The sequence below is a fragment of the Podarcis bocagei genome (genome assembly GCF_964188305.1).
Source record: "Podarcis bocagei genome assembly, chromosome: 12".
NCBI lineage: Eukaryota > Metazoa > Chordata > Lepidosauria > Squamata > Lacertidae > Podarcis > Podarcis bocagei.
Window position 1 is genome coordinate 16,479,264 of NC_138137.1, and position 12,019 is coordinate 16,491,282.

General features: G+C 38.0%; 1 protein-coding gene across 1 annotated transcript in view; it reads left to right on the plus strand.

Moving 5' to 3' along the window:
- The window catches only part of DYNC1LI1 (dynein cytoplasmic 1 light intermediate chain 1), a 31,991-nt gene that overhangs the window by 12,906 nt on the left and 7,066 nt on the right, over nucleotides 1–12,019 (plus strand). Inside the window, exons 4-6 of the mRNA XM_081164688.1 lie at nucleotides 3,784–4,014; nucleotides 8,610–8,779; nucleotides 10,227–10,320. Coding sequence (XP_081020814.1) covers nucleotides 3,784–4,014; nucleotides 8,610–8,779; nucleotides 10,227–10,320 — 495 coding nt within the window. The remainder of the gene's footprint in view (nucleotides 1–3,783; nucleotides 4,015–8,609; nucleotides 8,780–10,226; nucleotides 10,321–12,019) is intronic.

Below are 12,019 nucleotides of genomic sequence, written 5' to 3' on the forward strand. Positions count from 1 at the left end.
AAAAGAAAAAATATTAGAGAAAATAAGTGAAGGAGAGAAAAAATTGAGAATCAAACCGAAATCTAAAGAGGTGCTAAGAGAGATCAAATTTCATCAAGCACAATATTCGAAACTGATCAATCAAGAGATTGAGTGGAAAATTAAACAAATGAAGCAGAGATCATTTGAATCAGCAAATAAATGTGGAAAGTTGCTGGCTTGGCAGCTGAAAAAAAGACAAAAGTTAAATACGGTTACAAATCTGGAGATTCAAGGAAAAATAGTTCAGAAACCAGAAGAAATAAGAAAGTGCTTCCACAGATATTTCAAAGAGCTCTACGCACAGGGGCCTCAGAAAGAACCGGAAATGGACCAATTTTTGGAAATAAATGGACTACTTAAAATAAGTCAAGATAAAAGATCAATTCTTAACAGCAAAATAACTCAACAGGAAATTGAAGGTGCCATCCAAAACATGCAGCTGGGCAAATCTCCAGGCCCGGATGGACTTACCTCCAAATATTACAAAACTTTGAAGGATTTCTTGATACAACCGTTGTTGGAGGTTTGTAACCAGATCATGGAGGGGAGGAAGGCACCGGAAACGTGGAAAGAAGCATTTATCACATTGATTCCCAAGTCAGAAAGGGAAAAGACTCAGCTCAAGAACTACCGTCCCATCTCACTCCTGAATGTGGATTACAAAATTTTTGCAGACATTTTAGCAAGTAGACTTAAAAATGTGTTAAATGAAGTAATTCACAAGGACCAAGCAGGCTTTCTCCCTGGTAGACACATGTCGGACAATACCAGGAACATTATTGATATTTTGGAGCTGTTGCGAATTAGAAATACAAGGGCTGCTTTAATCTTTATTGATGCGGAGAAAGCATTTGACAACATTTCTTGGATGTTTATGAAGAAGAACTTGAAAGGGATGGGAGTGGGACGGGGGTTTGAAAATGGACTAGAAGCAATCTATTCAGAACAAAAAGCTAAACTGATAGTGAACAATGTGGTATCGGAGGAACTTCGAATAGAAAAAGGGACACGACAGGGGTGCCCTTTATCCCCTCTGCTATTTATTTCTGTTCTGGAGGTATTGCTGAATATGATTAGGGAGGACCAGCTGGTGCAAGGTATAGAGGTCGGAGCGAAACAATACAAACTGAAAGCCTTTGCAGATGACCTAGTCTTGACAGTACAGGAGCCAGTATCTAGTACAAAAAGAGTTTTGGAACTTATTTTGGAGTTTGGTCGGGTGGCGGGATTTAAGTTAAACAAACAAAAAACTAAGGTTTTGGTCAAAAATCTGACACCTACAGAGATAGAGGAGTATCAGAAAGAGACAGAGCTAAGTGTGGCTAAAAAAGTGAAATACCTGGGGGTATACTTGTCCACTAAAAATTTAAACCTTTTTAAAGATAACTATGAAAAATGTTGGTTGGAAATTAAAAAAGACTTGGATATTTGGTCAAGATTGAAACTTACCTTGTCAGGCCGAATCGCAGCTATAAAGATGTGTGTTTTGCCTAAAATGCTATTTTTATTTCAGACCCTTCAGGTCGTGGACAGAATGGAATGTTTTGGAAAATGGCAGAAGGATATTTCTAAGTTTGTCTGGCAGGGCAAAAAGCCCCGAATAAAATTTAAAATACTAACCGACTCAAAAGAAAGAGGGGGGTTTGCCCTGCCGGACCTAAGGTTGTACTATGAAGCTGCAGCCTTCTGCTGGTTGAAGGATTGGTTCTTGTTGGAAAACACCGATGTCCTAGATCTGGAAGGGTTTGATAATGTGTATGGTTGGCATGCATACTTGTGGTATGACAAGGCGAAGGTCCATAAATTGTTTAAAAATCATATTGTCAGAAAATCAATTTTTGCCGTCTGGACGAAGTACAAGGATTTATTAGAAAGCAAGACCCCGAGGTGGCTATCACCTGTGGAAGCCAAGATTTCTAAAAAAAAGCCCAATATGGAGGCCTACTGGCCAAAGTATTGGGAACTGATTGAAAGAGTTGGAGATAACTGGAAGCTCCAAAGCCAGGACAAATTAAAAGGTAAGGTGCGAGATTGGTTACATTATGCTCAAATTCAAGAGGTATTTAAAATGGACAGAAAAGTGGGTTTCCAGTTGGAGAAATCGAAACTGGAGACGGAGTTGCTAGAACCAAAGACTAAGGTACTTTCGAGGATGTATGACTTGCTGCTTAAATGGAACACACAGGATGAGACAGTTAAATCTGCTATGATAAAATGGGCACAGGATGTGGGACACAACATTATGTCTGAAGACTGGGAAAGGTTATGGAACACCGGTATGAAATTCACGGCATGTAGTGCCTTGAAAGAGAACATTATGAAAATGGTATACCGGTGGTACATGACTCCAGTCAAGCTGGCTAAAATATATCATCTCTCTGATAATAAGTGTTGGAAATGCAAGGAGGCAGAAGGGACATTCTTTCACCTCTGGTGGACCTGCCCGAAAGTAAAGGCCTTTTGGGAAATCATACATAATGAGCTGAAAAAGGTATTTAGATATACCTTCTCTAAGAAACCAGAGGCCTTTCTCTTGGGCATGGTGGACCGGAAGGTGCCAAAGAAGGACAGAACCTTGTTTATGTATGCAACCACAGCAGCTAGGATTCTCATCGCTAAGTTCTGGAAAACACCAGATTTACCCACACTGGAGGACTGGCAGACGCAGTTGATGGACTATATGGAGTTGGCAGAAATGACTGGCAGAATCCGAGATCTGAGCGAAGAAACTATGGAGGAGGACTGGAAAAAATTTAAGGACTATTTGCAAAAACATTATAAGTTGTTTGAATGTTAAGATAGCGCACGATTAAGAAATGTTATGTTTCCGCAATCTATTTTAAGAAATGATAAAGTAAGTATTGATAGAAAAAACGAGAAATATTTGAAACAAATTATTATGTTTATTAAGAATGTCAAAACTAAATTACAATTTTTTGAAATTGGTAACATAATATATTTAAAGGTATAATAAGATGGGAAACAAGATAACAAATTGCTGAACTGGCTAGAACAATGAATGCAATGCTGAGAGGATGCGAGGAGGTCCAAAAGTGAATTGCTGAAAGATGTTAAGGAAAGTTTCATAACATTTTTTCTTGTTTTTATTTTTCTTTATATATATATATAAAAAATGTTTCTTGTATGTTGCCATGTAAACAAATTTGTTAATCTATGAAAAGAAACGCAATAAAAAATCTATATAAAAAAAAAAAATAAAAAAGCCCTCAATTTGTAATATTTCCTTAATTTTGCCTCTGGTCTCTCACCTTCTACTTCCCATTTCCCTTCTCCCCTTTTATCCTAAATCTTCCCAACCTATTTTTCCTTTAGTCTTCCTGCCTTTTCCTTTTATATTTCTCCTCCTCTCCCTCCTTTCTCCACTCTCTAAAATTTCTTTTTGTGTGCTCTGAAATACACATAAGAATCCATATTGTGTAGCTTAGAATACCGCAAGCTTTAGAAACCTGATCAACATCAAGATTGTCTCACCAGGCATATTGCTAGTCAAAAGATTTAAAAACCGTGCTTGAGAACTATCTGCTATCCAAATTCATCCAAGAGTTTTAACCTTTAACCATTATCATTCTAATAGTATATTTATAAATACTAGCAGTGAGTACTAATGGTAGTCATATTTCAGGAAGAGCCATTTAAATCAGTTCATTGTTTTTAATGAGTGAAAATAACTCATTTGGATATTGTCCACTGATAATAAACTATGGTACATGTTAAGAACACCTTATTTATGCTTTTTTACAGATCAGACACGATGTAATGTATGGATACTGGATGGTGACCTCTATCATAAAGGTCTACTTAAATTTGCATTGGAAGCTATCTCTCTAAAGGACACTTTGATTATGTTGGTGGTGGACATGTCTAAGCCATGGGCTGCTTTAGACTCTTTACAAAAATGGGCAAGTGTTGTAAGGGAGCATATTGACAAACTTAAAATCCCTCCTGAAGAAATGAAGGAAATGGAGCAAAAAAGTGAGTACATACACTTTATAGATGCTAGAAAAATATTTATTGAATTCATCTTTGTGTAAATGTACGCTTTTATGATATGTTTGTCTATTACAGGAAATGTAATGCCAACATGTTCGTCAGCTGATTTAACTATATTCACTCTTATGCTTTATAACAGTTTTATAAGGGGTTTCTCTTGACCATGCGAATTCTCATTATAATATATAGTATCTAATGCAGTGTTTCCCAAACGTTTTTGGGCAACGGCACACCTGTTAGCCGGAAAAAAATCTCGCGGCACACCACCATTAAAGCCCCGCCCCGTGACGTCAGCGCGCAGCGTCACGCCGGGAGGGACGCACAAAAGCGAAAGTTTTTTCCCTCCCCCTTGCCGGGGTGGGAGGAGGCAGCAGAGCGAGGGCAGCTGAGGCGGCGGCGGGGAAAGGAGAGGAGGAACGCGGCGCGGCGGCGAGCTAAACTCGGAAGGAGTAACCAAGTGTTAGACGGTTGGGAGGCAGAGATGGGCTGCTGAAGGCAGAACGGAGGCGACCCGTTCTCCCGGAGGTTGATTTCTCTGAGTCTCGGTAGAGAGTGTGTCCGCAGGAAGGGATCCTCCCTTTTGCGCGCGCTGCCCCGCCGCTCGGCACCACCACCGCGGAGCCGCCCCCGGCTCGACGCGGATCCTCGCCGCCGCCGCCGCCTCTCACCGCCCGACTCGCCCGCCTTCCTCCCACGGCACACCAGCCGATGTCTCACGGCACACTAGTGTGCCGCGGAACACCGGTTGGGAAACACTGATCTAATGTATGTAGCATTATCTTTGCAACCCGTCTTGGGAATGTCATGGTTTAGCACGTGATAATAGATTCAGTTGAATATTTGTTGTCAACATAACATATTTAAATCCATTGTAAAGCTTTGTTATATGAAATTCAGTGCCAGAGCAAAAAAGTTAGTTACATCTTTTTAATTCTGCTAATTTTTAGCTTTTAGCTTTAATAAGGCTGAAATGTTATCTGGACTTGGGTGCACTAAAATGTTAGTCATGTGGAAAGGGTGATTCAGTGGGCTCAAAACTTCTGAAAGCAAATATTACTAAAATCTGTTCTGCTATAGCAGCTCATTTTGTGCATGCATGGAGCTGTTGAGAGCTTCTCTATATAGTTTTTGATATGCAAATAAGAGAGAAGTCCTTACTCATGCAGAATTATGAACATTGGCTTGCTATATCTATGGAAATTGATCCCATTTTTTTCTTTCTTGAGACAGGGCCCTGCCATATTGTGTATTATTATTATTATTATTATTATTATTATTATTATATATATACACACACACACAGTGGTGCCTCGCAAGACGAAATTAATCCGTTCCATGAGTCTCTTCGTCTTGCGGTTTTTTCGTCTTGCGAAGCACGGCTATTAGCGGCTTAGCGGCTATTAACGGCTTAGCGGCTTTCAGAAAAAGGAAACAAACTCGCAAGAACTCGCAAGACGTTTCGTCTTGCAAAGCAAGCCCATAGGGAAATTCATCTTGCGAAGCGACTCAAAAAACGCAAAACCCTTTCGTCTAGCGAGTTTTTCGTCTTGCGAGGCATTCGTCTTGCGGGGCACCACTGTACATATATACACCGCCCTATACCCGGAGATATAAAGTGCAATGCACGTCAGTTGTGTTTAACAACAAATCTTAAATTGATAAACAATTCTTAAAATGATAAACCACAGCTGGAAAAATGAACAGTGAAGATGTAATGCTTAAGTTTAGCGGGCTTGGAAGGGATGCATTGGGGGGTGTTCTCTGTTCTGTGGAATGCAAATTCTTCACCCAGAAGATCAAAACCTGTGCTCAACAAATTTTATAGTAACTCAATTTAATCATTTTGAGTGCAATATTTTTTATTTCTCATATAGTTATTTCTCATATAGTTCAGGGTATTTGTTTATTTTTGTAGAAAATGGTGAAGGAGAAGAGCAAGTTCTGTGCATTAGTAAGAAGAGCAGTTTTATTTAGCAGAGGTCTTACCACTGTCACCTTTGCTTTGACTTTTCGGAAGGTTCTGCTTTTATACCTTTTTCATACTCTTCTAAGCAGCTTCCTAGGATAGAAATTTCCTGTATAAAAGAAAATAGAAATGCTTTGCCTTCTAAATTCAGTGTACCCTGTACACGCAGGGGTGAAGAACTAAATTCAGGCCAAGGACCACATTACTCTAGTGGAAAGCTGACAGGAACTGCATTCCAGCCTCAATAGTGTTTTTAATGAGACCTACACATTGTTAACACACCATAACATTAACACAAAAAAGTCTTTCTTTTTGGAGATGGAAGTATATATTTAATTTTTAGTATTTACTCGGGTTTCATTTTCAATGTTCTCCATAGACTTTTGTTTTTATAACATTTGCTAAAGTGTGTTGGCAAGCTTTTTTCTGTTCTGACTTTACCTAAGGCACAGTCGCAACACAAGAATTAAAATAACATCAAAGTACAGTTGAACTGTTAACTGTTCAGAGTCACCAACTTCAATATGCTCTTGCATCACAAAAATTGCATCCAATTGCAAATTACTTGGGCACTTTTTGTATATTTGCAGGAAGCCCACCACTCTCTCTCTCTCTCAATACGTTTTCCCTTCTGCAGCTGATGTTCTGGTAGAGGAAGGAGCTGTTTGTATGTTTTACACACCATCACAACACAGCCCCTTTACTTCCCTACTTAACAGCTGATGGTTAGGAGGATATTTAGAGGGCCAGCTGAATACAGCAGGTTCCTTGCCCCTGCTGTACATATTCTGCATTATGTAGCAGGTATCTGAAGTACACATTGCATTAGCAAAACCCTCATTGCAAGCTAGTGAAAGGAGTGATCTTTGAAATAAATATGGGGTTTAAATAAATGTTACATACAAATATGCATATAAGAGCACCAAAACAGAGTTTCTCATCTTTTCACCCCTCTGTTTTAACTTTAAAGCAAAGCAGCTCCAAGAGAAGATTACTCAGACTTGGATAAATACTGGGAAGGAAGAGGTGCTTTGTCCCCTACCAGCTCCTTTTCCCAAATCACACCTTTCTGAAGTGGTTCATAAAATAATGTTTGTGCTTTGACATGTACCTTTGGCCCATAACATGTACTGAGCCTCTTAATGTAACTAGTCAGTTCCTTGTAATTACTATATGGGCTCTACTATATGGCCCTACTATCTGTACACATTTCATAAATATGATCTCTTTTAATTTTTGTGTTCTTCCTGTATTTTAATTGTTGCAAACTGTTTTGATATTTTGTATGAAACTGTAATACAAATATTTTTAAGATTCCAGCTGCTGAGAAGAAGTTGGCTCTCTAAAGTTAAAAAACAAACAAATCCTTCTTAGATTAATCCCAAAAGAAGATTGTGGTGGTATGATAGTGGAAGCTTGCATGTGTTGTCAGGAATCTGATTGTCTTCTCCATCCTACAAAAGAGGCCTTCTAAGAAGTCTTATAAGCATTGCATCTTTGCTGCAAAATGCTCCCATTGTCTTCCCTGCCTTATGCTTTTATTGTCTTTTTACCATCTACTATTCACTTACCAATCAATATACCATCCACTGAAACTAATAGGTGTTGTTGACAAAGGGGGTACAAATCAGCAACAACAAAACAACAGCTTTCGTCACTTCTTTCTTGGATACAATCTAAATTCTGGAATTTCTAGCACAAAATAATATTGGCTTAAAGCCAAACAAATTAGTAATAAAGCTGGCATTTAGGGAGTTGAAGGTGCCTAAAAGATCTGCATGGGAGGATTTTTTTGCTGTATGTATCTTGAGTTTGGGGTCCAGAAGTAAGTTAATTCCAGTATTGTTGAAAGTTTTGTTTTTCGGGTAACTTAGCATCTTTTTAAAATGCCAGACTCTAGATTTACCAGTCTTCACTGAAACATTTAGAATGTAAATTCGATAACCTATTACATCCTGTATTTGACATAAACCTTACAGAATTTGGGTTAAATAAAATAACTACTGCTGCACTCATGGTTAAAAAACAAAACAAAACCCTAAAATGTTTGGGTTTGTCACTTTATATCTACTTATATATGTTTTATCTATTAACTAGCTTGCCTTAGTTATTAACTTTTGCTGTCTATTGTGCAGTATAAACTTGTGCCGAAGAACTTAGTTACAAGTAGAGTATATTTCAAAATGTTTAGAACTATTAATTGAATTAACATTGTTCTTTTGAAAGACTGGTTTTTAAATTTTGCAGCTTCCTTAGATCCCTGATTGTTTGTTTGTTTGTTTGTCTGTCTGTCTGTCTGTCTATCCTTATGTCCTTTTAATTGTGTTTGTGGGAGGGGGTTATTGGTTTGTTTTTGATTTTATTATGTATTTTGTGTACTCATTTTGTATTTTTATGTTGTGAACCGCCATGTCGTCTTTGGATGGAGGGTGGTATACAGAGGATGATGATGATGATGATGATGATGATGATACTTCTTTGAGTACTTAGGAAAACATAAATTGACATTTTAAAACTGGCAAAGCTAAATAGAATAAAAAGTATTTGGTACAAATACAATCTCCCAGGAACAAAGTACTTGCTTGATTCATTTTTTTCTTTCTTATTTCAGTTGTAAGAGATTTTCAGGAATACACAGAACCAGGGGAAGATTTTCCAGCTTCTCCACAGAGGAGAAATACTTCATTACAGGAGGACAAAGATGACAGTGTCATTTTACCGCTGGGTGCCGATACACTAACATGCAACTTAGGCATTCCTGTAGTAGTAGTTTGTACAAAGGTTTGTTTCATGTTTCAGATTATGTTTGTACATCAGAATTTTTTTAAATGATTTTTAATTTCAAATAACAAGACATATCTATACAAGGAAAACAGAGCTTCCAGAATATTTTTTCAAATGGGGTGGGGGGTGGGAATACTTCTATTAAATAAAACCATTTTCAATACTGCACATTGGTTTTCCATCAGCTTAAGTATTCTTCACTTTCTCAAGTGTAATATTTAACACATTGAGCAACTGAACAAAGATGCTTTGTACTGCCCGTATAGATTTTAATTAATAGCCTGAATTCCACAAGACTGTATAATGGATGGCAGCCTTGATATAAAAAATTAGAAAGTTATTTTAACCATTTTTTGCCGTATAACAAAAATATAACAATGTCATTGCGTAGCACCCATTGGAGGAGTTGTAGTACCACATCATAATCCTGGATTTTCATGAAGTCAGGGTGGGGTAGGGGAACAAAAGTGAAGGCAGGTTGCACAATAGTAGGGCCATGGCATGGAAGTGAGAAGGGAGGACCATTGAGAGGGGGAAAACTCACGGTTTAAAATAATGGCAGATGTTTGAGTGAAGCAGCTATAATTTTAAACAGTGCTAGAGGTTGAAGTAAAGCAGTTATGGAGAGGCACTGGGAGGAAAATGGCAGTTTTAAGCTGTGATAGAGGTTTGAGTAAAGTTGTTTGGAAGAACCATTAGTCTCTAGTAAGTGGGTCAAGGAGTGCAGCTAAATTATTATTTAAACTAAAAACTTCGTTGGAATTTTTCGGGAGGAATATTCTGTTGTTTATTCTCTATATTTTCTCTATATTCCCTAAATATTTTGTTGTTTATTCTCTATATTTTATCACCTGTCTTCTCTATATCAGAGAAGGGTGATCAATCTTCCCATGCAGTAAGAAAATTCATACTAGACAAATTCTTTAGAATATATTTTATCCTATAAATATTTTAACAAGTTTTACCAAATGCCGAATATTGGTTCAGGTTTTTATTTATATCTCTTGTATTTCGAATTTTTATGTTCTAAATCTTCATGGGCTAAGTTCCCAAGAACCATAAATTAGTTCCACATGCCCCAAGAAGCCTGAATTCCTAAAGCCATCCCGAGGAGACTTTCAGTTTCTAATGTAGCATCAAGGCAACAGTGTGTGAGAGATTGCCATTAAAAAGAAAGAATGAAAAATGCTGCTGAGTGCATTGTAGCCCTGGAATGTGCTGAAGTAGCTCTTTGGATCCTGTCCTTCATGAATAGATTCCAGAAAAAGAGAAATATTAAGATATCTCTATAGAGGTTTTTCACATTGGATGTAGTAAAATGCAAGGATTATATATTTCATAGCTAATATGAACAGTGGGAATTTCTATAATTGCAATGATGGTAAGTTTCAGGTGCAATCATGATTGAAATTGCATTATTCTTATTCTTATTATTGCTCCACAGTGTGATGCCATTAGCCTGCTGGAAAAAGAGCACGATTACAGAGATGAGCACTTTGACTTCATTCAGTCGCACATCCGACGGTTTTGTTTACAATGTATCCTTTAAAATGCAGATTTATTATTAAAATTACAACTGGATTAAGATAATCTGAGAAGCCCCATGATTTGCTGGGTCATCTTTTATCAAGTCACTGCAAGCCTTGGACTCTCATGTAATCTCAATGATAGTGATAAGTGCTGAGTTTAGATGATCATCCCTCTGTTTACTAAGCTAAGATATGAATGGCCTTTACAGATCCTCTGTAATTGCACCAATAAACCTCTATAATCAACCATAGTTTCCAATTTCATGCAAACCAGGAAACTAGGTTAAAGTATAGTTTGAATTGGTTTAAATAGCTTGGTTTGTTCTTGAAACCATAATATCCCATTTTGCAAACTGGTTAGTTAAAGGCTTCCTGGTTGGTTGGTTGGTTGGTTGGTTGGTTTGAGTAGTGTAGGAGTTTAATATACAGGCAAAAACTTCCTATCTCAGCTCACAAAGCCTGGATATAATGTTGTCTGAACCAATGGCTCTGTGAGAGTTGATAAGCAAAGCATATTTGGTGGTGCACTTATGTGCCATGGCCCAGAATTATTTCAGGGATGCCCAAGGACCTGGCCATGCCTAGGGGAATTTTTTTATTTCAAATGGTAATCTATATCAGAAACTGCATTTTAAATAATCTATTTCCAAAGTGGTTATCTGTGTGGGATGAAGAGCTGCTGTTTGAGGAATACAATGCAAAAGCATTCCCCTGGGCATGCAGAATAAGCTTTGTTGTTCTTTGGAGTCTGACCCTGTTACTACCGTTTCATAGCAATTATATTGTTCAAAGTTAGTTTTGACAAAGCACATACAAATGCTGTTCTTCAGTAATTGGCATTCACACCAGAACTGAAACATGGTGATTACAGTATTAAGCACAGCAATAATTACTGGTATCCTGTTCTGCTTCCAAGACTCTCAGGGAAATAAACACAGCTAGGCATGTGCCTTATAAGTCAAGATGGGAAGCTGGATAGCGCCTAGTTATTTGAAAGATGGGTGCTTTATGCAAAGGATATCATTTCAGTGAAGGAAAAGCTATATCCCGTGTAGATAGCAGCAAGTTTGTCCATCACAGGGGTGATTGAACATTTTTCAGCTTATGACTAACCCCTTGCATTTAGGTAGGTAGAGCTATCAGACGCAAATAAATGCAAACAACCAATTCTGCCGTCCCCTCTCCATCCCAAAAGTAGGTTAAGAACCACATGAAAACCCTTAAGAGAACTGGCTTTCCTTGTCCTTTGCTCCTCCCAAGGAGAAAAATTAACATGGAGCTACAGGGCGGGGAAGAAGACTCTTAAGTATCAGAACATCACAAAACCAGTGATGTCAACAAAGTAGTTGTTGTGTAGGTGTGAAGCCTTCATACCTACATGGAAGTGTGGCTAGTGTAGGAAAACAGTGCAAAAGTTAGGAAGACACCCAATTTGTCTTTTAACAGAAATTGTTGATTAAATGAAATTGCTCTTCCGCTTGAGAGTTTGGGCAAACCTGCTTTCCCCTAACAGTTTATGTGTCAATGTTTGGCTTCTATACTCTGGTGCATGCTTTACAAGAGGAGGTAATATACACAGATATTTTTAAGTAAGTCATCACACACTTAATGTTATAACACTTTGCCGCTGAATGAATGCTACAGAAGCATTAAAGTATCACAAATAGTTTCTCGCCACTGCCGAGCAGAAAAATACATCCGCGTTTTC